This window comes from Calonectris borealis, chromosome 2 (genome assembly GCF_964195595.1).
Source record: "Calonectris borealis chromosome 2, bCalBor7.hap1.2, whole genome shotgun sequence".
Taxonomy (NCBI): domain Eukaryota; kingdom Metazoa; phylum Chordata; class Aves; order Procellariiformes; family Procellariidae; genus Calonectris; species Calonectris borealis.
Window position 1 is genome coordinate 75,126,473 of NC_134313.1, and position 26,621 is coordinate 75,153,093.

At 40.6% G+C, this 26,621-nt stretch overlaps 1 protein-coding gene across 3 annotated transcripts in view; it reads right to left on the reverse strand.

Moving 5' to 3' along the window:
- FHOD3 (formin homology 2 domain containing 3) overlaps nucleotides 1-26,621 on the reverse strand; it is a 407,490-nt gene that overhangs the window by 184,153 nt on the left and 196,716 nt on the right. For all 3 annotated transcript variants that reach the window (XM_075142372.1, XM_075142371.1, XM_075142373.1), the window contains exon 5: nucleotides 16,943-17,048. In XM_075142372.1, coding sequence (XP_074998473.1) covers nucleotides 16,943-17,048 — 106 coding nt within the window. The remainder of the gene's footprint in view (nucleotides 1-16,942; nucleotides 17,049-26,621) is intronic.

A 26,621-nucleotide genomic window follows, 5' to 3' on the forward strand; every position in this document is an offset into this window, starting at 1 on the left:
TCAGGTCTGGAGTGATGTCATTAGCTGAGAGCCTCCTCCAAGCTTCTTGATCTTTTGACTGCAGAGTTAAACTTACAAATATTATACCTCTTATGTGCAGAAATCAGTCTACAAATACAAAGAATCCAGTATGTTTTACTTCTAATAACTCAATGTTATTCAGGCTTGTCTTACAACTTCAGAGCATTGGTGTTCGCCATGCTCTCCCTCAGTTCTGCAGGCAAAAAACTGCTGCTGAGAACACTTGCTGAATCAATGTATTCCTGAACATCTGGGCAATGCACTGATGTATAGATAAGAAAAAATTAACTTTATTTATAGAATTCAAACTGTAAATTGAATTATTCCAGTAAATGCAAAATAACATGACATGGGAGTGAAGGAAAAACCAGCAACCTAGCTATAAATAAGTTTCCCAGGAACTTACTTTCACCCTAATTCATACATATGTTTAATTCAAAGGCCAACATCATCATTGTCATGCTCCTCCATAGGCTTGGGGAGAAATGACATTTTCAGGCACCCTGCCAGAGCCCATGCACTGATTACAGTGCTGAAGCTGTGCTCAAGTATGGATCATTCCCCCTGGATCCACTATGACTTGCTGCATGGCTCTTCACTACGCCATGCACAAAGGACTGAGCACCCATAACACTTCTCCGATTCCCTGACAATTACAAGTGCAGCATGGGGAAAGAACCCATAAATCAAGGACAGAACATTTGTTGCCATATTCACACTGACCACATACCAAGAAATTACAGATTCTTGAGACTAACCATTAGTTCTTCTTCAGGTATCTTCAGCATGGGTAGCATCGGACATTTGAGTATCCTTATAGTATAACAGGAATAAGAAGCTTCAGTCTCTCAAGTTAACACTGTTTTCCTCACCCAAATATTATCACCTTTTTCTTTTCTTTGTACCTCGTCTTGTCTGAAGCAAGCAGATGATGACAACTGCCACTAGTGAAATATTTTAGGATAGAAAAAACAAAAACCCCAACCTATCTTTTTGCCACAACCTTTGCAAGGGCATGCTTCTAACAACAGCCACCTATGGGTAACAAGAGCCAAACAACAGTCTGAATACTCTGGTTGTAACAGAGCAATATATTTGGATACATATCTGGAAGAAGCACGTCAGTGCTCCTGCTACAAATTAGCTCATATGAAGTTCTAAAACTGCTTGAGGACAAGGCTGCTTAAGATCACAGCATCACTGCATTCAAACAAAATACAATATAAAGAGTACGGTCCATGACTTCTTGAAATTAATTCAACACAAAAAGGCACTGAAAGGGTTTTCTCGCACAAAGTGGGAAATGCTCTGAAAGAGGATTCCATGAACACCTGCAGTGCCTTCTCAAAGTTTCAGGCAGGGGTAGTTTTCTTTATCTATCAGACAGCATTTTAAGGGCCTTGAACAGCTCTGGACCAAACACAATCACACAGGAGGACTGCATCTGGAATGCCCATGAGAAAGAGCTTAGGAGGGCTTATCTATTTTACATGCAATTAATAATTGCTAATTTGGCACCAACTGTGCAGGCTTATAAGATCTTTTCTAACAACGCTGTTGAGCTCCAAGCCTTGCGCAGACTGTTGCTGAGCCGCCCCTGTCCATGGTACTCGGCCAACCACCCCCGGGCCGACCAGGCCACCACGTGCACTGACTTTGGCTCCAGGTGGCACATCCAACCACACTGCTGTTACGTCAGGTTTGAAAGGACATGCACTACAGTTCTGTTGGCCAAAAGCTGGCTTTGCTGGCGTGGATTAGTGAATAGGATTCTGGCTTGCTTTCCTGATTTTGGAAAGCTCAAGTCTTTCTACTCTTTGTTCAACTGAGGCAATGAGGCCAAAACCCCTTGAAATGACAATTCTGCCATTCATGAACGCTAGCCGTGCAGTCAACTAAGTCCAGCCTTTGAAAATACAAGGCTCTTAGGTATCATTCAGTTCCAGTGGAATCAAGTACAGAATATGAGTCTTTTTCCGACTCAGTCCTGTGGGACTCCTGTCCTGACCAGCCTGGCAGTCCCAAGCGTGCCAGGACAGTTATATGGAGGTAGTCATAGAAGATCCAGTTCTCTGAGTTCACAGGTTGTTCAAATGTCCTTGCCAACGTGTTCTTTTAGAATCAGCATGGCTAAAAGGTATGTATTACACAGAGATTATTTTTTGTATAGTACCTGTCCTATGGGTATAAAACATTACAAAGCTAGCTCCTAATCTTAGGTTGTTTCATGTATTCCATTTCATACTTTTCTACAGAGGAAAGGTATATTCACAGTACATAACTTCGGACACCAAATATAGGATCCCAGTCTTCCTGAGATGTCCCTAAAATCAGAGAGAAAGTCTTGCTCTTTTACTACATGATTCAGGGAACCATTACACCCACTAAACAAACAATGGTGCCTTGGCTGTTTATAACAAGCGTCGACTATGCCTATCAACTACAGCAATAAGCATGTCACCTCACCAGGATTCCCAAAGCCTGAAAATGTGAAGTCTAGATGTTTACCCTCTACAACTCTTGCGTTCAGGAGCAGGTTGACAGGGGCTTTTCTGTCTTCTTCCTCATCTCACCCCCTCCATACAAACACCAAACGCAATGAAAAGCACTGAAAGACAAATACTTTTCATAAAGTTGACTATAAACCAGCTTATTCAACCTCTTCAAAGAGAAAGAGACTAGACTCATTGTTTTCCAACCACTCATTCAATTAACCGAATTGAAGGAAATGACCACTGATCTTCAGACTAAGACTCTCTATCACCAATTACCTTCTTGACATAACTGAGATAGCATACAGGTCTGAAGCAGTTTCTGCTGAGTTCCCTCTACTGTTCTTGAGGAATAGATTAAAATGAACTAAATTACAACAAATACTCAAGCCCCTTCTATGTTAAACTGTAAGTGCAGACACATACTCATGACCTCGTACGGAAAACAGAGAGAAACAAAAGGTAACAGCAAATACGAAGCAAAATGCTAATCAGGGAGCAAAACCAGTTCAATCACAAAGGCGTGTTGTATTCTCTGTTGCTCAAGGAGTCTAGCTAACTCCCTGAGACAAGGTAACCGGAATTAGGTGAGACAAATCCTGCCCTGTAATCCAGCTGAAAGGAATTATTTCAAATGATACTTATTACATATTTAACTGTCCTTATATACTCCAAAAGATTGATATAAAGGCAAGATTCCAACAGACATTTCTGATAAACATTTACTTCTCAATCAGGTCTTGCTCTGCTAATTCATGATGAAGATCTTACACAAGAACTCAACATCAGAACACTTCTTTAAATTCAAAAGATTTTAGGTCAGTTCTTTGTATGTAAAAACCAAACAATTACACTCTGGGTTTAACTGGTTTAGTAGTCATCCCATCAACTCACATTACTACAGCTAAAGACCAGAATAAAGCGACACAAGTAATTTTATAGTTCTAGCCAATAAAGCACTAGTTTCCTATGTATTTTCAGTATTTAAAGTGAGCCATCAGCCTCATGAAACAAAAATTGAAGGCTCATTATATATGGGACAGGTATTATTGCTTGTTACTAAAATTGCCTGCTAGTTCCCATGAAAACACTTCTGGGTTTAGTTGTCCATAATTTCCTCAAGTTTTGAGGTTGGACTGAAACTTTCCCTCTGTGGTGTTTGAAACACAACACTTTCTTCTTTCATGGAAAATTTCTAACACTTACTATATTCAAGGTGGGTTTGTGGAAGGCAGGAGGATGAAGATAACATCTCACTCGAATTAAAAATATTGTTGACAATATTTTTGGATTTTGAGCTCTTTGGAAAACTCAGAAAAGTTATAATGTCATGTCAGTGAAAAAGCTCAGACAGACCTTATTAAAATGTGTCCCAACTTTGTGTAGTTTTAACGTTTTGAAATAACTATTGTTTGACACTTACAATAGTCTCTACTGAACATATGCAATCATATGCAAACATATGCAACCTCTGAATACTCCATCCCTGGAACTCAAAAGATCCCCATAATGCTCCCAGCTGCTGCCCACCAAGGAAGGACATGGCACTCAAAGTAAGAGCAGGCAGCTTGTGAGGGTTTTTTGGTTCCGTTTTAAAGGAACTGTCTTGTTACTCAGATGGTGGGGAGGAGAATTCTGACCTGAACACCAAAGGAAACAAAATTTAAACCCAGACACGTTCAAAGAAATGAAAGAGTTAAGGGAGGAACTCTGACAGAAAGCCCAATGAGCGTCTGAGAGTTATGAAGAGAGATGAAGTGGGATAAATGAGGGAAATAATGGGAAAGACTAAAAGCTATTTGGCTGCAGGGAACGTAAGGGATTAAGACTGATGTGAGCAATGTTGAGGAAAGAAATGGACAAGAGATAAGAGACCGAAGCTCTGACGACATACTTGATAGCGGTACTGCAACACTCTCCCTTATTTGTTTGTCTCAGGCCAAACTCAGGGTTTTGCTCGCACAGGGGTTTGTGCCCACCACAGAGAACCAGAGTGGGTAATTCAACAGTACTAAAAAAAAAAAAAATCCAAAACATCAGCAAAATATCCACCTTTTCATCCTCATTTTTCAGGTGAACACATTCCTCTCTCAGGTTCATTACATCATCACACAAACACAGCTATGGTGCCAGAACCCAGGACGCACACTGCAGAGGTGGGAAGAGGTGATTGCAAGAAAAGATGTTTAAGCCAGGCTAAACTGGTGAAGAAATTCATGTAAATGAATTGATGAATATTGATGAATGGACTGATGATGTAAATGACCCGATAAACTGATGAAGGTTAAAGGAAGCTGATGTAGGAAGGGAAAAATGTGTAGACAGATCAGAGAAAGAAAGCTAGGACAGGCTGGGCAAGAGTCTAAATGGGAAAAGAAGCCCTAAGAGTAAAGACTAAAAAGGCATAAACAGAAAGTACCGTATCAAGTTTGAAAAACCAGCCCAAGGACAAGCCCAAAACCAGCACTTAAGCTTACTGAATCTTTCTGAATTCAGAATATGTCTGTTCTCAAGTGCCTCATTTCCTTATCTGCAACACAAAGATAATGCTGCCCCTTTCAGCTCTTGGATAACATTTAGTGACAAACCACAGAAAAATCCATGAGGAAAACAAATATTTTATAACAGAGTTTGCATAGCACAAAATAAATCCCAAAGCCTTGGCAAGCACTGATGATAAGACGAGCTATTTAAAAGGTGTTTGTTAAGTGCACAGGTGTGATGGTGCTCACTAACTGAAGCAGAGCAGCTGTGGAAAAAGCCGTACCACTGTGCGATCAAAGACTGGATCACACAAAGCTTCCACACAAAGGGGGCACACATGCCTGCAAAGTAAGATCATACAGGTATTTCTTAATTTTATTAATTTATTAATCAAACTTAACATAATGTATTTGCCCATAATAATCGTAGGGAACATAAGAAACCTTTATCAAAACACATATAAAAGAATATTCTTAGCAACCAATATATCTAGTTAACAAATACTAACAATACTACAGTCAATGTTTCCGTCATAGATATTAACATAAATACTAAAAGCAAGCTTATGGTGGCCGACTACTGACTTTTGAGAGGTTGGAAACCATGTCTCAAAGTTGCTGCCTTAAAAGCAAAACTTTGGCCCACCGTAGTGCCCGGGTGAGAAAACAGTGTCTGCTCACCGAGACCGCTCTACGCACGCAGGGGCAAGCTACCAAGATTCGGAGCACCCAGGGTGAAAGCCTGCAGACAGGACCCTTGTTACTTCAGATACTTGAAGCCTGTCAAGAGTAAGTGCTGTGCAACCCTGGTGTTCCCAAAGCCAATTTGGAGTGTAACTTTAAAAATGACAGAGATCTTTTTGAACCAGGGATTTGGAGTACAAACTTAGGAAGTCAGGGCGTAGCGGGGGCAGGGACGGAGACAGGAGAGACAGGGATGGAGGAAGTTGAGATCCTTGTCTAGGCAGGTGATAATGTATAGTAGGAGGGAGGTTAAGTAGGAGGAAACAGGATATTGCCCAATATTGGCAGAAGTCTTTAAGACCTCACCTGTCCTTTAAATAAACCCACTTAAAACACACTATAGATATACTAAATCCTGAGTAGCACTTCAGTGACTAAAGTCAATACGCTGTTACAGCAGAACCATCTGACGGTACCCCTCCCAGCAAACAGCAGTGTTTTTAAAGTTTCTCCATTTCAGGGAACTGTGAAACGTCAGAAGAAAAAAAATAGTGAACTCCAAAAGGAAGTCTGTCCATCTCAGCCCTTCATTAAAGGCAACCCTTAGGATCTGCCCTTAAACAGTAATCTTTCCTGTGGGATGTTAACACTCCTTGGCTTCCCAGCAGCAGGGAGACTTTTCTTTATGGAGACCCTCTCAGTAGCTCACATACCATTTTCCTTCCTTTAATGTGTCCTTTCAGGCCTGATACGACGTGGAGCCACTCAGGTGCAAACCTTAAACTCCTCCTTTCTATATTCTCTTTCATCCAGAGATTTTTAGATTACTGAGCAAGTTCAGCATCAATACATGGCCCCACTCCTGTAACTTACTCATTGCTTTTTGGAAACACCAATCTGTGCAACTGAAACATTCCAGCCTTGGTCTTAAGTCCAGAGCCCTATGGTCCCCCCTGTTCCCGTACACCCTCAAAACACCTTCCCTTTTTTCTTTAGTTACTTTCGTCATCTCCAGGAGGGGGGCGGGGGGGAAGAAAGTATTTTTAAGGTTGGAAGAGGAAAGAATATTTGTTTTCTTGCTGTCAACAAATTAAAAGAAGCAAAGGAAAAAATGACTTATTTTGCACGGCACATACACCAGAAAACTCTCTTCACTAAAATCTCTGAGAAGAAACTTCAAATTGCTAAATTATTGAAAACCCCATCCTAAACTACAGAGATACTATATTTTTAGCAGCTAGTGCAAGCCAGTGCTCCCATATGGCTAGGGGGCAGGGGGTGGGCACAGCCTCCTCCTCTCCTGGCTTGACAGCACTGGCTTTAGCATCAGGAATTTAAATGGAAAAAACGGGAAATGCCTCTCACACTGAAAACAGGAAAAATTCCTTCTTGCCTGGAAATATGGTGAGAAAGAAATTGTGTTACAATTAATAAATTCATAGTTTAAGGTGGTCTTCAATCCCCACCTTTTGTAAAACTCGGAGGAACAGGATAAACCTGTGCTTCCTCTGGCTTTAGCAGGCAGAAATCCCAAACCACAACTCTTCTCCCTCTGGCTTCCATAGGGAAGACACAATAACCTGTCTGCCTTTCCACGGCACCTCGGCTTTGCTGCCTCTCCAGGTCTGCTAACCCCCCGCCCGCACATCCACTGACAACCTCCATGTGCACGTTGGAGGATGCCAGCCCACATTCTCTTCTCTTCGCGCCAATGCCACCATCAGTGGCTCCAGTTCTGCGTACAGGAGGTGGCAGAGGGGGGAGAGGACGAGGGCGGTAAGTAGCATTGACAGATGGTAAACTGGTCCTTATACCTCATTACAAAGCAGCAAAAACAGTTCCCATCTCTTCTGATTCAACCTGTGTAAACACACAGCTATTAGCTACTTCCGCCTTCCCAAGGGGCACGTGCTACTCCTTCTGTGCTCCTCAGGGCTATGCAGAAGAACAGAGAGGCAGAAACCCTCCACAGCAGCAAACAGAAACGTTAATATTCCCGTATGCTCACTAAGATTATCCCTCATTCAGCCTATGAATATTGTACACTTTTTCTTAGACACATATGTATGAACACAGCATTTATGATAGATTAATAATTAATATTGTGCTAATACATGCAAGTCCTATGGCTCAGCTTTTAAATTCTTGAATAGTCTATGGGTTTTTAATATTTTGGTGCAGTAGCAATCAGAGGTTTAAAGCAGGTCACTGCCTCATGGTAAGGAAAATAAGTATTTTAAGAGTTTACAGTCCACAGCTCCCATTTTCTGATTGCACCTATAAGAACACGATCGACAGAAATGCATATGCATGCACATTTGCAAAAAATCCAGACAGACAGGGCTAAGATGTAACTTAAAATAAATCAAACATATCTGGATATGGAAATTAACTCTGAAGACATTTGAAGAATCTCATGTTTGACATGTCCTTATGTCACACAATAATCACCTTCACGGAATAACAGTCAGCACTTTCTAATTATCCTACACATTTGACCCTACCTCCCCCGCCCCGGCTTTAAAGTCCTTAATTTTCCCTGCTTCTGTATCAGGATAGAGCACTCTGTGTGGCAGCCTAGCAATCACCATCACAAATAGCTGTGGAAGTATGTAATCTTGAAATGAGAATAACCAAACGCTATTTCCGAACCATATTTTACCACGTTTTATGTGCATATATTCAATACAAGTAATTCATAGTGAAATCGCCAGCAGCCGCATACTTTGTGCAAGCGTTCTTGTCTGTGCTGGCTTATGAATGTCTTCATTTTACGCACATTTTCTCCTTCTCTAATGAATCAGGTTTTGGATACTTTCAGGCTAAAAGATTACTGCAAAAAGGCAGTATGTAATATGCTCCTACCAGTTGGAATCAGTACATTGTTTTCAAGGCTCGTTCATGAAGTTTGAGTACTTAAATCATATAACATCCACAATGGCTTTAAAGGCCCCTGGGACTACTTCCCAAGTACTAATTCTTTGCTTAGTAGTTAAAGTTGTGCATTTTTCATGGTTCAGTTGCTCGTTTTACACGGGGTCTGCATAGCCTGAGGTGTCACATTTCATGGGAATTTCACAAAGCATAAAAAAAAATTACACAAAACCTGAAGATTCATTTTCATGGAGAGAGAAAGCAACCCAAAGCCTCGCAGCCTCTGTCAGCTTTAAAAACAAGGGAAATCCATAATTTTATGGTGGTGTTATTGCTGAATTCCACGTAGACCATAAGAACCCTATATCCCCCTCACGAGCAGTCCCAACATGAAAGGCCATTTCATATAATGCATAGAGCAAGGAACAGCCCCGTTTATTTGTAGATGTGTAAATTACTATAGGGTGGTTAAACTTTTGAACTCAAATTTGCTTCAGTGCCAATTCCCATCCCAGACTGGGAGGACTTGTACTCTACGATGTGTGTTAGGACCATCTGGCTCTGCTTCCAGATGGATCATGGATCAGAATCACATCCAGGGAGAAGGGAGGGAGGAGGAGAAGGAGGGAGGAAGGAGAGGGCAGGGCTTCCTCCACAAACTAAGGGAACACTTAAGGTTGTGTTCAGTAGGAAACTCAATGTAATGCATGCATAGATCAAGTCTGATAAGTATCATTTTAAAAAACGCAGATGAGAAATGAAGAAAAGAAACGCTAAAAGCATAGACAGGAAAGCAAAGAGGATGTTTTTCCTCTTTTTAAACTGCGTGGTTTCCAAGGTTAAGCTCTCCCAACTACCCTTGTACAAGTAAATAAATGCATTTAGTCTTAAAGAGATATTTGCAGAAGTGAAAGAGGATTCAGCTACCGAGCCAAGGAGGTTTAGTGTTTATATTACTATCGGGGAGATAGTATAATGTGCCCTCTTTTCTGGTACAATAAAGAGCATTGTAATCTCATTATTTCTAACCTAAAGAGTTCATGAACCAGGATGCCAAATCCATTTGTATTTTTTCATTCCATGGCTTTTCAAGACACAAAAAGAGGCACACTTTGAGATTTCTACACACATGTAGCAGGAAGAGGTACTGAGCCATCAGGTATAGGTCTGATTTTTCTAGGACTGTTACTTTTGGTATGAACTACAACAAATGGCACCTACAAAGCTCAGTGATGGAAAGCTGGCAGTGTGGCCAATTTCACAAAGGGAGATGGCATGGCTGCATCACAGTGATGCTGTACCTAAGCTCAGCAGTGCTGCTCATTAACAGGTCTTATTAGTACAGGTACACTAATTTGCTACTAATTTGCTAACATAGATGCGGTTTGTTTGGTTTAGTGGGTTTTGGTTTGGGTTTTTTTGGTTGTGGTGGTGGGGTTGTATCTCCATGTGGATCTGCCCCCTAGTATGCAGGCATAACAGCTTCCAAGTGCAGTTGCCATATGTTGGTATGGTTTCATGGAACTGCAGCATAAAATGAATGATATGAATGTTCAAATCCCCACAGGACAAGTGTCCAACTCCGATATCATTTCTGATGGACTCAGCAGAAAGATCAAAGAACTGAATTTACAGGGAGACTGAACCAGCAAGTCCCTCTCAGAAGCAACACTCCTGAGTAATCAAGCTTTAGGCACTTGATTTTCTCTTTAAAGCACAGGCTCTTTCAGATTAACTGAGAAGTTTACAGAATTTTAAAGGACTGCACATAAGAAGTCAACCTGACTATGTAAAGATATGTGCAAGAACTTCACAGTCACATACAGACACCTGCACACTGAAGGTTAAGAGAAGAAAGTCAGTAAAATTTTCATACTTAGCTTCAGGAAAAGAAAGAAATGCAAAGGTAAGCCTAATTGTGCGCTGTCTGTTCCTATTTACTTGGGGCTGGGATACTTTTCTTCAGCTGGAAAACTTCAAACAGTTCTCCAGTTCACACTGAAGCAGGAATAATGTAAAGGTATACACGATAACAGTATTAGTTCCATTTTCACTACTAAACTTCCATTACTACCACCTGTTTTACTGCTGCCAACCCAGCAAGACACGTCTATTTAGGATAGACATAGCCTCTCACAGACCTTATTTCTAGTCTTTTGATATTTACACAAACCCTGCTGATGATACAATGCTTCACATACATTTACCGCAGAAGAACGCGCTTCCCCATGCTAAACGCTTTGTAATACCTAACTTTAACGCAAAAGGCCAAAGCCACATAATCTATCAGGGTGAGGGAGGAAAATTCAAGAGCACTGGAAGCATTCGTGTCCTTGTAATAATGAGGGGTCTTTTTGATAAAAACAGCCAGCCAATTCCTGGAAATGGATCATCCCCCCATTACAGAGAGCACACTTACAAACCCCAAGCATTCCTAGTAGCAGTTGGCTCGATGCAGAAATACCACCGGCTCGCTGATAACTTCATGTCTGGCTTTCAGAATGAGAGGGGTATCAGCAGCAGCTTCCACCGCCCACTTGCAAAACCTCACCCTCACCTTCGATTTCCTCTGGCTCCTTGACATCTTCAGGCACACAGTGTCCCGGTGACAGACAGTAACCAGATGGTCTTTTACCATCCAGCACTGAGTCGTTTCAGGAATTTAATCAGATTTCCCAGAATACGCAGCACAGCCCTTTGTTCTAAAGTTGGCATGCAGGTGGGATCGCGTGCCTCTGGCTTTATAAATAGGCCTAACCGTCGGTGGCTTTGGTACACGTCTGTGATTGATTGCTTGTTGCTTTAGAAAACCTAACCCCCTGCCTGGGTATTCATCAGCGATTCTGACCAACTCCGGTGGCTCCTGCGCATGTTCGACCACCCCATCAAACAGCTCGGTGTCTCCTAATTCCAACAGCAAAATCTCTTTCTGCTTTACAATCAGTAGCTCTTACAGCAATTTCTTTTCACTTTTTGTTGTTGTCAGCTACGTACAACATAGCTGTATGTCGTGCATACAACATACGAGTATGGAGTATGTTGGATCCCTCACCCAGGAACACCTTCTGCACTTGCTCCAACATCTGTAGAGACCAACAGCACTTTATCAGAAGTGCAGTGGGCCCATGATAGGAAAAACCAAAACTGGTTCTACTGCAACCTAGTTTTTCTGTCCAGATTATTGAATGAAGTATAGATTATCAAAGTTTTGGATATATTTTGTCTTTAATTTTAGATTAAAATAATGGTTTTGGTTTTTGGGGGAGGGGGTAACTTAAAGCAGAAATATTGCCTCAAATCATAACTCTTAGCCTCCTTCCAAGCACTTATTTTCCTATATTTCTTCTTCTTAAAAAAAAAAACCCACACACAAAACCAACAAACACCACAAAGCAAAAAACTAAGAACACCAAACAAAATTAAAACCATCTGTCATCTAGATTTTAAACCCAGATTCTTATTCCCCATTTAAGCACACACCTCTCGCTAAGTCAGAGACCTGCATCCAAAGGCAGAGTTTGATTCAAACCTGGTCTAGTAAAAGCACAGACTGATGGTATCATTTTTTCCTCAGCCTTAGTTCTTTGACATTTTGCGCTGTAGCAAGGTTAAGACCTCTTCCTGCTTGGACTGGATACCTAGCTTGTGCTTTCAGACCACAAGAACGAACTCTAGCTTTCATCTAATTACGGACACCACTAAATACTGATTTGAATCCACAAGCAGGCGATTACGGATCCAAGTACACAAATACGCTCTGCAAAAAAGGCTGGATGACCTTTTGACAACCTCCTCATTGGATGTGACGGACAGACGGGACAGGATACCACCAGGTAGAACTTCTAACATCATGGTGTCAGCAGACAGACCCCTGAAGCCCCATACCTCACTTATTCAGTGTATTTTTAAAACAATTATACCTTGGTCTACACAAGCTGCATTTCTTTCTCACCTTCCCAACAGCATTAGCTAAATTAACAGAAAACATGAAGACTGCCTTAATTCTACCAATTATTTAATTAGGCTGTGCTGAGCCATGGCATTTAATGTGTTGCTTTCTCATTCTGTGCAAGGAACAGAAGATTTAAAAATTATATCCAAAGCATCTTCAAAATTACAATAAGACTTATATTAATCCTCATCAATTGTGGACATTTTTATCTATCTTTCAACCATTTCCATTTATTTTTGAATATTTAGGCAACACCCACCATACTGCAATCTTATAACTGGAACAGAAACTTTTAACTTCAGTGCCATGAGGGAAGTTCATCGTTCGTATGGATAATTCTCACCAGGGGAGAGAGGGAAAAAAAGGAAGGGGGAAAACAAAAAAAGGAAACAAGCCTGTTTCTGTGGGGAAAAAAAATCCCTCAAAACACAGTTTCTTTACATCTCCGTAATAATTAAAAACAATGTCGAAGAGTAAATATAGGGTGAAGAACTAATAAGTATCGAGGAAAAAAAGCTGTTTTCTAAACTAGTCTTTCAACAGAGTAACTCTCGAGAGAAGCCCTGGCTACTGTTGGTTTAGGGCCTGTACACTATACCGTGACAAAAGGGAACGCTTTGGGAAAGGTACTGTCAAACAACTCTAGTTCAGGGGACCCGAGCAGAAATAAACAGTCACTCCTTAGCACTGGACAATAAACTGTCTGGATTTCTCAGTATTCTATGTAAAAGCCACACTTATCTTCACTTACCCATTAAAGTAACTAAAACTTTTGTGACTCACATTTAGTCATTTTTTTGGCAGCTTGGTCTGGCTTGAACCAAGTCAAAACCACTAAGCAGGAATTCACAACTAGGAAACACTAGAATGAAACAATGCAGACCTTTAGAAAAAGGAAAGCAATGTCCTCAAGAAATAACTTGCACCTGGGAACTCACTGACCACCTACAACCCTTACGTACACACATATTTCTAACCTATTTTTCCTCCTAGCTCCAAAGCTATTTCTTGAAGAGTGCAGGCAAACAAGTTTCACAGTAGACACTCGGAAAGTGAAGTATCAGTCAAGACGGGCAGCCCTGTACGGGCGAGCCCTGGAGGCGGAGGAGGCAATGCTGTGCCTAAGGCTGCCATTTACTCTCACAAGCCCTGCAAGCTGGGTTAGCATCACAAGAGGAAAACAGTGAATTACACCAAAGGTACTGAAGAAATGCAGTCAGAATATGGAACTATTTACATCCCTTTATGATTCAGTGGAATGCAGTGAAAATAAGGAGGATATATTTCACTCCAAAAGGATCTGCAGGACAAGGACACCACAGCAGTAAGGCACAAAAATTTTAGACAAAGATGACTTTTTTTTTTTTAATCTCTGTAACTTAACACTGAGTTTAAAGCTTATGGGACCACCTCAGTGCTAACTATGATGTATCTTCAGTGAAATTTATTAACCTATTCACCAGTACTCCGAGTTTAGTAAAATGCAGCACTACAATAATACACAAGACTGTCACAAAAAAAAATCCAGCCAATTGCTATGGTTATCCAAAAATAATATACCAGAAAAACACTCTTACATGACGTATTTAATGTTTCTTTTCAGCACCCTCCTAAATGTATTTGGATAAGATTGTCTGGCTACACTGTACTTCCAAACCTATCTTTATCTCATTGCACATGCAGACCTATTCAGAAAGTACATGCTGGCTCCTGGAACTGCAAACCAGCTGACATAATCTTGGAGTTGTAACAAGCTTTGAACTTCCTGAAAGACAATCAAGACAAATTTAATTTCTGAAATAAAACCCACATCACACAGAAAAATCATATTATTGTAATAGATGCTAGGATACCTACCCAGAGAGAAACTTCAGCTTCTCACACCAGAAAAACAGGGGGAACCAAAGAGCTGATTTCAGAAGACACCAATCCCTAAAAGCATCTTAAAATAAAGTTCTTAGCTCTATGGCTTATTTCCATATGGTTAGTTTTTGTTGTTGTTGCTGGTGGCTTTTTTGTTTTATATTTATTTTGAACAAGCTGTGACCACTCGTTAATAACAATGCAACAAGATGAGTTTGCAGTTTCCTTATTATGATGCCGTGGACATTGGCACTAAGGCTCTGTTTTATCATTCACTGAATTCAGTGGAACATCTCTAACTTCAGACCATGGACACCAAGCTCTTAAACACAGCACAACTAGAGAAGCCACACCAAGAAAGAGACCACTGTGATCTCCCTGAATTCTGGATGCTTTAGGGTATATCCTAGTAACAAGAAAAAAGCAATCAATGTGGAAGGAAGTTTTAATTCTTCGCAATCCATACCTGGATGATGTCAAATGAGATCTCAGTAAGATGAAAGCACGCGCAATAGTGTTTAAGTGAGATCACTCAGATGTGACTGACTTCTCTGGTATCAGCAGGTCATTCTGCCAACTGTGAGGCTCAGTGCCCTGGACCTTATCTGACATTGGAGCAGAATTGCTGCAGGGCTATCCAGAGTTTGGATTATGAGGCCACTTGGATAGTCAGGAAGTGTAAACACCTATCAGGCTTCCTTATTTTGAATTTTCAATATTTGGCTGCAAAATCCAGCTGAAGGGCAAAGACGTCATCCAGCCACGCTAGATGAATGCCGAGCTGATAAAGGAATAAACCCCTAGACTGAAGCCAGACTGTCCTATACAGCATCTTTATTTTGCTTCTAGTCTGAATTTTCTGAGAGCACCTATGGCCAGTCATCTCCCAGAAACAACTTCTGTCAGCTGTAAAGAAAATCTCTTTTCTTTCACATGTTTCTGTGTCCTTGCCTAGTTTCATTGTGGTTAATAGTCTTTTGAGTATATACAAGCTACTATTCAAGCACATTTATATCACTGTACAACTACTGACGTAGAACATAATTTGTGTTACTGGTACAGTCTAATCTTAAGTTCTTCGCATGAAGCTGCACTTACTATTTGCATCCTTGCTTTCAATAACTAAGCATTTCTGGTTCTTACAAAATCCTTCTCCTTATTTTTGTATTTGTTTTACTCCTCAATTTGCAGTTTGAATTTTGGCAGCTAAATACATCAAAAGTGACATTTTTAAAGACAGCTACATACATCAGTCTAAGAAAATTCAAATGAGCAATCCACCACAACTATGCATTCATTAGCGCACTCTATTCACTATGAGATCATCCAGCAGCAAAGATCCCTTGATGTAACTGTTCTCCCCTCGCTCATAATCCTTTGAAATATTGAAGGAACTCTCCCAATTTGCAGCCTGGGTTTCCTGGTTAGGTGAAAATCGCACACATTCATTTGGGCCATGTTGTGGTTCAACCTGGCAGGCAGCCAAACACCACACAGACGCTCACTCACTCCCCCCCACCAGTGGGATGGGGAGAGAATTGGAAGGGTAAGAGTGAGAAAACTCGTGGGTTGAGATAAAGACAGTTTAATAGAAGAGAAAAGGAAGGGAAAATAATAATAATAATAATAATAATAATAATAATAATTATAATTATAATTATAATTATAATTATAATAATTATAATAGAATATATAAAATGAGTGATGCACAGTGCAATTGCTCACAACCCGTGCTGACCGATAACCAAGTAGCGATCGCTACTTCCTGGACCATGCCTCTTATTTATATTCTGAGCATGATGTCATATGGTACGGAATACCCCGTTGGCCAGCTGGGCCAGCTGTCCCAGCTATGCTCCCTCCTAGCCTCTTGTGCACTCGGCAGAGTGTGGGAAGCTGAAAAGTCCTTGACGAGAAGGGTACTTAGCAACAACTAAAAACGTCAGCGTGTTATCAACATTCTTCTCATACTAAATCCAAAACACAGCACTAGGAAGAAATGTAACTCTATCCCAGCTGAAACCAGGACAGGCCACAATAAAGTAAATCAGCTTCCTAATCCACTAACACACCTTTTCCACATCAGTCTCCAAACCCTACCTTTGCAAGTTATCTTTTAAGTGCAAAGTACAGAATGTGAACCTCTGATTACCTGTTTAACTCCAAAATATCAGATAGCTAAAAAGCTATCAGATAGCTAAAATATGACCATCCCACTGTTTATTCCATAGCTACTAATCCCATTCCAAGAAGTTATTTTGCTCTGTGCCCTTTGACATTTACAATTATCTAGTGAAAGCTTTAGAACGCTTTTCTTTCTTAGAATTACGGATTGTCATTATAATCGACAAGAAAAGATGGCCAATGGAGAGACTATCAATATTTTAATTTTCCAATTCATCCTGCTCAGTGGTGAGTATTAATCCCCCCTTAATTTTCCTGCATAACATGCAAGAATCGGGACCAAACTGAGAAACGTGTTCCAAGACGCTTAACACGGCACGTTGCAGCAGACCTGTGCAAGCTTCAGCTTTCAGAGCAATGAAAACAACTTTTGGATGCATTTCCTTTACCTCTCAGAATGTAGTTCTGATAATTCTGGTCAGCCTCTGCTCCCACTTTGATTAAGCAAGTCAGACCTTCAGCGACAACAAACTCATGAACCAAGTCCTTGTCATCCTGCCACAGGAGAAAGGAAAAGCTGTGTTAGAATTTTGAAAGACAAAGAAACAGGATATATCATAATGTAAAACCAAATGCATGCCTGCAACATTGACTTTAAGTTTCAGATGATGTAAGAAAGTTTATATGAAAGTTGTTATATAGAAGACCAGAAGCAGAATTCTGAATTTTAAAATCAGAATTAAATACATTGATGCAAGGCAAAAAACCCCAAGCTTTTACCTTTAAGTCAACTACAAAAGATTAATATCCGTAAAACATGACTTTTGATTTTTTCATTAAGGGCTTGCAGACATTCTACCTGATATTAAAAGCTCATCATATCACATAAACGGACATCCTTAAAGCCTTAAAGTGTCAGTATCAACAAGGGAAGTTCATCTATATGCCTTAGCATACTTCCAGTTTCAGTACTTGAAGTGCATACAACAAAACTTTTTAAATTAGTGTTTATTGCAATGTATTATATATTCATTATCTTAACGTAATACTAATTCATTATATTTAGAATGGGAAAGTACAGTGTTGAATATAAGAACACTAGTAGACAGTATTCCCACATTATGATGGAAAACACAGCAAATGTAAGAGAAAATACTCCTTAGTATGTGATAGGAATTAAACCTGTTGAAGTGACTCACTTTTATTTTTTAACCATCAGTCCTTTACTCAGTGCAACAGAATGACCCCATATCATATACCAGGGAGAGGAGGGTTTTGCTGCGTGCTACATGCATAATGCTATGCCAAGGGAGTATAAAGCACTGTATCTAAAGCTTGCCTTCTCCTCTTACAGAAGGCTCATGCAGGCAAAAGGCTAGTAAAAACTTGATTAAACAGCACTTAATGAATTAGGCATACAAATTAGGCATAAAACCAATTTAAAATATTAATGGAGGAGAAGTACTCTGTGGACAAAATCATCATGGTTGCCAAGTCCCTTCTTTTGATTATTTTTAATATATGTTTTCATGTACAACAGTGTATTAGATACAGAAATTTCAGCTTTCCAGTAACACAGCCCTGAGAAGCCAAGATCCAGACAGTGGGTAGTTTTGTTGAGAGTGATTTCTGAATTCACCGCATACACTTAGAAAACTGCCAAGGGAAATAAAATAATCAAGTCCCTTTTAGTGTGACAATTCACATGTTGCAAAGTTCTTTCAGCCTGGCAGATTATTTCTTATGAACTTCCTTCTTTCACCAGAGCTAAGTTACATAATTCTTAAAGGCTGACCAAATGGGATATTTAAAATTGTAAGGTGATCTAGTAATTTGTAAGAAATGTAGAAATTATGAGAAAAATCTGTTTAATATTTCAGGAGAAGGTCAAATTTGTTAAAACAATTTAAATATATATTTTACAGTGATGTATACATACACAAATTTATCAGAAGATAAAGGTGATTTATCCTTTAAAAAGCGTATAAAGAGGAAGCATACAATCATTCTCCACATCTTTGCAAAAGTGTATCATAAAACCTCAAAATATGTAAGATAAAATCCACCGCTGTGCACACTTGAGCTAAAAATTTTATTTCTTTCTTAGTTTCAATGCTTTATTTTTTGAGGGTATTATTTTTTTTTTTAGATAGATAAATGCCTTGAAAATGTTTTCTGAAGAGCTAGGAAATTTACAAACTCCCATGTCAGACAGGGCACTACAGACACAAGCACCCAATTTTATGAAGACGACAAATTTCCTCTATCTACCTATTTGCCATACTCAAAACACGATGGGATTACTAGTCAAGTAGAGGAAGAGTACACAGACAATGTACCTGTTAATACAGACGGCACTAATTACACCCTGATTTCCTCTGTTGTATGTAATGGTGTTTTAAAGGTGCATGCACAAATCCCCCTCCACTGCAGCCCACCTGGGAATTCCCTTTGCCATTCCAGAAAAGAACTGAAGAATTAAGATGGCTGTTTCCACTGAACAGCTAAGGACCTTTTTACAGCAGGGGACCTCTGGCTGGCACAGAGACTGCTGTACCTTTGGCCAAGTCACCAACGTAAAGAGCACGTCCCGATACACGGGACAGGGCCCTAGGAAGGGGCACGGTCAGCGAGGACACGTGGACCTCTGTCTGTCCCATCCCGAGCAGTGGCTTCTGGCAAAGCCCTTCCCAAATGCCACCCCTGAGAGGACCGAACTCTTAATTCTGAAGCAATTTATCTCAAGTTAATTTGTGCAGCAAGTGATGCCAAAATCCACAAGGTGAACTTCCAGAACAACATTTTACAACTGAAGTCCTGGAAAAATAAGAAAAGGACACAAGATAAAACCCTTTCTGATGATCAAAACCGTATCTCAGGTTCATTCTCCCCACACTTGGGTACTTGATTTAAAATCAAGCAACTACAAATAAATACATAAATAAATATGCATGCATGCAATACACAGATCCAAATCATATTGGACAGCAAGCAACACTCATAGAATCATAGAATTGCTTAGGTTGGAAAAGATCTTTAAGATCATCAAGCCCAACCATTAACCTACCACTGCCAAGCCCACCACTAAACCATGTCCCTAAGTGCCTCATCTACACGTCTTATAAATACTTCCAGGGATGGTGACTCAACCACTTCCCTGGGCAGCCTGTTCCAAGGCTTGACCACTCTTTCAGTAAAGAAATTTCTCCTAATGTCCAATCTAAACCACCCTTGGCGCAACTTGAGGCCATTTCCTCTCGTCCTATCGCTAGCTACTTGGCAGAAGAGACCAACACCCACCTCACTACAACCTCCTTCCAGGTAGTGGTAGAGCACGATGAGGTCTCCCCTCAGCCTCCTCTTCTCCAAGCTAAACAGTCCCAGTTCCCTCAGCCGCTCCTCATAAGACTTGTTCTCCTTCACCAGCTTCGTTGCCCTCCTCTGGACACGCTCCAGCACCTCCATGTCCTTCTTGTAGTGAGGGGCCCAAAAGTGAACACAGTATTCGAGGTGCGGCCTTACCAGTGCCGTGTACAGGGGCACGATCACCTCCCTGCTCCTGCTGGCCACACTATTTCTGATACAGGCCAGGATGCCGTTGGGTGCCTTGGCCACCTGGGCACACTGCCGGCTCATGTTCAGCCGGCTGTCAACCAGCACCCCCAAGTCCTTTTCCTCTGGGCATTCAAGCTCAGCTGGTACAATGGAGAGCCACCTCCAACAGAGCAGGGAGGCAGAACCATACCCAGGGACCCCAGAGGAGTCTCATCCCTGGCCACCCCTTGGAGCCAGACAACTGCTCCCTCCCATATATCCCTTTGTATATGGTGCTTTTAACTCAAAGAAACTTGAGTAATCTCTTGTTCTTCAAGCATTTTGAATCTTGTTCCTCCTAAAACTCAAGAGAGAGGAACACACCCCCAGAATTTGTCAGCTAAGCTTAAGTAAAGTATATTCAGGGTTCAGGTACGCTAAAGCTACATGCCAAGGTAATTCACAAGGAGTTTACACACCTAGAAAGTAAGTTACATTGTATGCCAAGGTCAATGGTTGAAAATTCCTTGCTACTAAAGAGAGAAGGTGCCAAATTTCCCCTACCCAGAGTGGGCAGTGGTGGGAGCAAGGGCAAAGCACAGAAAGGACAGGAGTACACAGAATTTAGAAAAACTAACAGAAATCGGTAGCATAGTGCAGAATCAAGAAAGCTGTGGGGAAAGTATCCTCCAAAATAGTTTTTCTACAAATCTGATGAAAAATAGATGCATATTTTATTGGACAACACCATTGTCTAATTTACGAGAAACAAGATATATAACAATATAAACTACCACAATTATTTTTTCAGCTGGTAATGGTGTCCTAGCTCTCAGCACACTTCCTTGTTCTTTAAATACCTTTTCTTGATACTTGAATAGACATTTTGATTTTGCATCAAGTGTGTTTGAATCATCCTTGAGTTGAAGGGAAAAAAAAAATCTATTCTGGATTGACTCACAGTCAAATAAGCAAGACTGAAAAAACAGGAAAAAGGAGGAATAACTGTGGTCTGTGGATTCCGATGTTTGTTAATAGACCTAACATGTCTGTTTGGGGAAAATAAAAGACATTCGGATGATGCAAAAAAAAATTGTCCCTATGCTAGAGAAGTTAATAGTAGTTCAGCTTCAGAGACCTTCAGGTCAAACCAAAAACAAGAGAAAATTTTTAACACCACTGCTGACATTCAGTGAAAGATAAAAACTGAAATATCCATTAAAACTTTAAGATGTGAATGCATATTAGAGCATCACCTGGGGAAAAATTAGCATTTAATTCTCAAAATACCTAATGCTAAAGATCTGGTTTATGTTGGTGATTTTTTTTTTTTTTTTTTAAACAAGGACCTTCCCAAAGCAAATTGTGAGATCTGTCTTCTGGAACTTTTTCAAAGCAACTGAAGGAGTAAACCACTACAGCATAGAGTCATCCTTGACTGAAAGGAGATATATTGCAGGGGAACAGCAGAGGAAATGAAGGGGATGAGGGACTCTAACCAGACTGCTTTTGGAAAGCACTGAATAAACAAATCAAACATGAAATAAAAAAGGCTTTTAAGGTACTTCTCCTTTCGCAAATAAAAGGGAAAAGAAGGTGTAATGAAGCGGAGTACAAACACATCATGCTCTAGACATAAATCTGAACTCAGTACATTATCTATCCCATCATGTATATATGATGAGAGGAAAGAAGCAAACATCTGGAATGTGCAAAGAAAGATGAAAGGCATCCAAGCCCATACGTTCTACATTGAAAGGAGAATGTTTACATCAATTTTGGTCTAGGATAATCTTTTCAGACCCATTAACTCACTGACTTGCCAAGTTAGGTGACCTCAAGAGTAAAGGCTACCCTCTAGCAGTGGTAAGAGGTTCAGGTTTCCAGGAAAAGAGCATTCATTGTACAGAATATATGGTGTGTGTGACAATGATATGTACAAGTAGCTGCCGCATGTGTGTGATAACAGTTAAAAGGAGGCAGGGAAAAGTTGTCATTTGCTATAGAAATGGACTCCCCTGCTAATATCACAAAGATTTATGACCCTTTAATCAGCAGGCATTAAAGCACTGATGAGAAAAGCAGCAAAACACAGGCAAAGCTCTCTAAGCTTCCTGCTAAGCTCCTGCAATCGTAAAGATTGTGCACTGACACAAAGGCTGGCTACTTAAAGTCTTTATGAAAAGATACCAGTGGCCTCGTCAGGTAACTGTATTTTACGTGTTCATTCACAGATTTGGAATAGACCGCGTCTATTCCTTTCTTCAGGCATCTCAGAAGGAAGAAAAAACAAGATAGTGTATGTCACATTGTAATAAAGCTTTATTTTTGTCCAACGTATAATGAAAAAGACATTAACTATATTGAAACTGGTGAGTTTAAAGCTTGCTTATGTGGTTGACAAAATGCACAAATCAGACTTTCACCTGCATAACTCAGCCTAGCTATTAAAAAGATCCCACAAACCCTGTGATCAAGCAGTCTATACAGTACGCTCATGTGCCACTAGCAGAATAAGAAGTGTAGGCGGGATTCCCTTCTTTCCTACCTGTTCTCCTGTCTCTGTACCATTTGTTGTATTCTCTAATGCAGTTTTGTGGGGTCTTATCTGGAGACTGAAGACTTTTTTTCAAGAAACGGCACTTTGCAAGAATGCATCTTATCTGACGTGCAGCTTCCACGTGCAAAGATAAGTTGTTTACATACTGTTAAAGAGAAATCTTTCTGAAGCCTGCTATTTCTGTGGGCCATATGTTTGAAAACTTCTACCCAAAGCATGATTATTTTTCTACCACAAGAAAGTTGCTTCGCTTCCTAATAAGAATCAAGGTTTTGGAACAGTTTCTCAAGGGCAAGAGTTTTTAATTTTTTTTTTTTTTTTTTACCCTAACAAGCACTAGTGAAAACTCTATTCCAAGCATTTCGGGAAACTGGATTAGTAACTGAATATTCACATTTGGATATGCACATACGTATTTCTCTCTTACGTGGCTAACAGCTGTACAGAGTACTGTCTTTCCAAGAAATCATAACAAGATGCTTGTCTATGAGATTTCCACCAAGGAGAACCTAATTTTTATGTTTTTTTTTCCTTTCATAAACTATCCCATTGTTTCTGGTTGCTTGAGCATTCCCATATTTAATCCTATGCTGTACAATCCTGTCCTTTTTCTGTTACAAAGTTAAACATTGCATATTTTATAATGTTCATTTCTTTAAATAAGGAACCATGGGGTTCCCCAGCCTGTGCTCTCCACATGACACGTTACTGAGTGAGCCAGCAATCACATTCTGTACCGACCAAACCTTCCAAAATGCAAAAGTTGCAATAATCCAGCCTAGAAGCAAGAGCAGCACAGGCAGCCAGGGTACCAGTCATAGCCAGGAGAATCTTCTTGCTAAGCTTTGCCTATAGGCTTACAGGAGGGGACTGTACTCACACTGAGCTCCAGCGGCTGACGCACTTCACCCTCTGTCTGAGGAAGAGCTTCCCTCTCTGCTCTGTCACTCTACACCATCCCTATTAAGAGACATTTAAACCCTGATTCTCAGGCCAGCTCTGATTTTATCTGTAGGCCAAAACCAGTAACTTCACAAAGATATACTGCATCCACATTTTAACATTGTGGTAATTCACCTAGGCAAAAGATAAGATGAATATTGCCAATTCGCCGCGCAATGTAGCATGAGGAGAAATGTAAACCCCACCAGATTCAAAGAGGAGAAGCATCCTCCTCTGCTGCCAGAAATCTTGTGGGGCAAGATGCTGGCAGCATACCGATACAGAGTCCTACAAGTAGAAAGGGCACAGCTCATTCAGACACCACCTGGCTCCAGAAATAAAAATTACTACTTTTTAAAAGGGGGAGCTAGGGAAATCTCTATTCATTGCTATGTTCAAATGGTATGCTGGGAAAGTGCGCTGTCCCCACTCTACATTAATATGTCTGAGTGAGGTCTCCTTGGAAACCCCTCTTCCTCAGATTCCCCTGCCGGGAATATTCGCTGCACAGCAAGGAGGCAGAACTGAAACAGAAACCCCAAATGATTATTCTCAATGTGAAAAAAATCAAGTAACAAGGAAAAACACATGGAACAGTAAAATGCCAGCGCACTCGCCAAAAGTTCCCCCAAAAACATAAATGATGGCCACCCTTTTTAGGACTGAAAAGACATTTTTTCACCCTTTCTCTTTTTTTTCCTTAAATCTCCTGCAAAGTCAAGATAGGATCACAAAGTTCAGCTGGTTTTAGGAGGATTAAGGGTTAGGAATTAGGCTTCATTCATTTGGGGACGTAAATTAGCAGCAGAGGGACAGCAGCTGACTGGTGAGGAAAGGGAGGAAGGAGGAGGCAGGTCAAAGAGCAAACCATGCGCGACTGCAGGCTTTTGCCAGCATAAATCTCAAACGACAATACATCTGGTGCTCCACTACAAGTAAGTAAAATGCAGGACTATTGCCCAATATACTTGAAAATCCTCCTCTGTTACTAAGCAAATAAACGCAGAATGATAAAATCCAGGTTTCTGTTAGCAATAGCATCAATGATGGGTAGGTCCTTATTCCACCCTTCCTACTCTAATACTGCAAGGAGAATAGAAATTTGCTCTTCTTTCCTGAGCATTCCTCTGGCTCTGGCAAACCCTCCTGTATACAAGAAAACCCTGAAACAACCCCATAGCGTGCTCCTAACCTGACTGCCCTGGGCAGCAGTAGCAATGTGGCAGCACTAGACTAGACTAGGGCTATGACTAGAATGCACTGCCATTACCTGAGAGCCTTCATGTCCACAGGTTCCCCATATAATTTCAAATACTTGTACGATGCTCTGCCCCAATAGCAATAGAAAATTAACAGCCAGTTCCTCTCAGCCCTCCTTTCAGCTGCCTAGCTCTGTGACCCCAGAGTCTGCATGGAAATATACCACAATAAAGTCTCCACAAGAATATTTTTAACTATTGCTACCTTCAGTATGCATCACATCTGCTAAAGTTACCAGCAAAATAATTACTCCCATTGATGAGACTACAATGATGTAGTAATAAGAGAGTTATGCCGTGCTCTATTAGAAACAGAAATACCAGATCATTTCTGGACTCCAGCTTTTTTACTGGCTAAGCAACAGGTTGCATTTTATAGATCAAGATTGGCTTGCAATGTTTGCAGTTAGAAAAGCTCATTTTGGCTTGAAAACTGAGTAAACATAGTCAGGAAGTGATTGAAGAAGCATGGACCGCCAAGATATAATTTATAGTTACTTTCCCACACTTTAAAATATAGTTCTGTTCTTTGGACTCCAAAATTATTGATATAATTAAAATACTAGATTGCCAATCCAGAAGTGCCTGATACTATCTAATTCAATTGTCACTGTTTATTTCAGTCCACTTTAAAAGCCAAGTCATCTATTGCAAACAAATCTGGAAAGAAATCATTCCAAAAACATACACACATGCACAGATGTATACACATACATATATAAACTTAAGTCCTATGAGTCCCTCAAGACTGTATGGCCATTTCAACATAAATTATTTAAGCAGCTACAAAACAATTCTATGTATGGACTAGATGAGCTGGTGGTTAACCGGACAAGTCTTCCATTAAACTATGAAATCTCTGCTCTACTTTGAGTCAGGACACTACTTTTAGAAGATGAACCAAACACAGCTCTCAGGGGTAGCAGGAGGAGTCTTCTGCTGTCATGGAGTCCATCTCTCTAAGACAAGTATTTTCACTCCCTGATACGTGGCAACTCAGAAGCTACCCCAAACAAGGATGCTAGGCAAGTTCAGTTGCTGTCTTCCTTCCCCCACGCTCCCACCAGCACACCTAGAAGAACTCCTTGAGAACAAGGGTGCCCTGGACCGGGATGTTCCAAAACTGCAGTCAGCTGCTAGAGGTAACTGAGGCAGTGGCAGAAGCGTTTTAGTGGTGAAGGGTTTGATGGGGACCAAGCAGCCAGTTTGTCCCTCAATGGAAGCTCCTTCCCTTTGCTACCTCTGTTGACTGCAAATGCACTTCAGCCGCTTTGCTGCCCTCACCGGCTGTGCCACAGCTTCCACTCCTCTGCCCTCCAAGCTTTTCCCCACACTCCTCCGTGCTGACTCCACACTCCTGATTTGCTTCTCTCCCCCAGTCTTTACACCTTCCCAACTCACTATATGTACATCTGTGTAGAAGCATGACCATAACGTGATATAAAGACATCAGTATTTTTACCCTGTTCCTTTTTGTCCTGTTCTCGCATCTATTTACATGGAGCAACATTTTACAACAGCACGGACAGAAACCACCACCCACCTTTACTTTCAGTAGGGTAATATATTTAAGCAACCTGCAATGGAAAGTTTGGCTTCTAGTGATGATTACGATGAAAATTCACCCTCAAGTATCAACTCGCCTATCCTTGCCATGAGTCAGTTGCCTAAGCAGCAATCACCAAATGACAGCAATTTTTTTTGCCTGCCTTTTAAGCACGTCTGTGCCAGCTAATGATAACACTATGCCATTAAAGTATTAAAAAAATACATTTTCTTTCTTTCCAAGATGAAAGCATTTCAAATACAGACCACGCTATTGCTTATTATGGA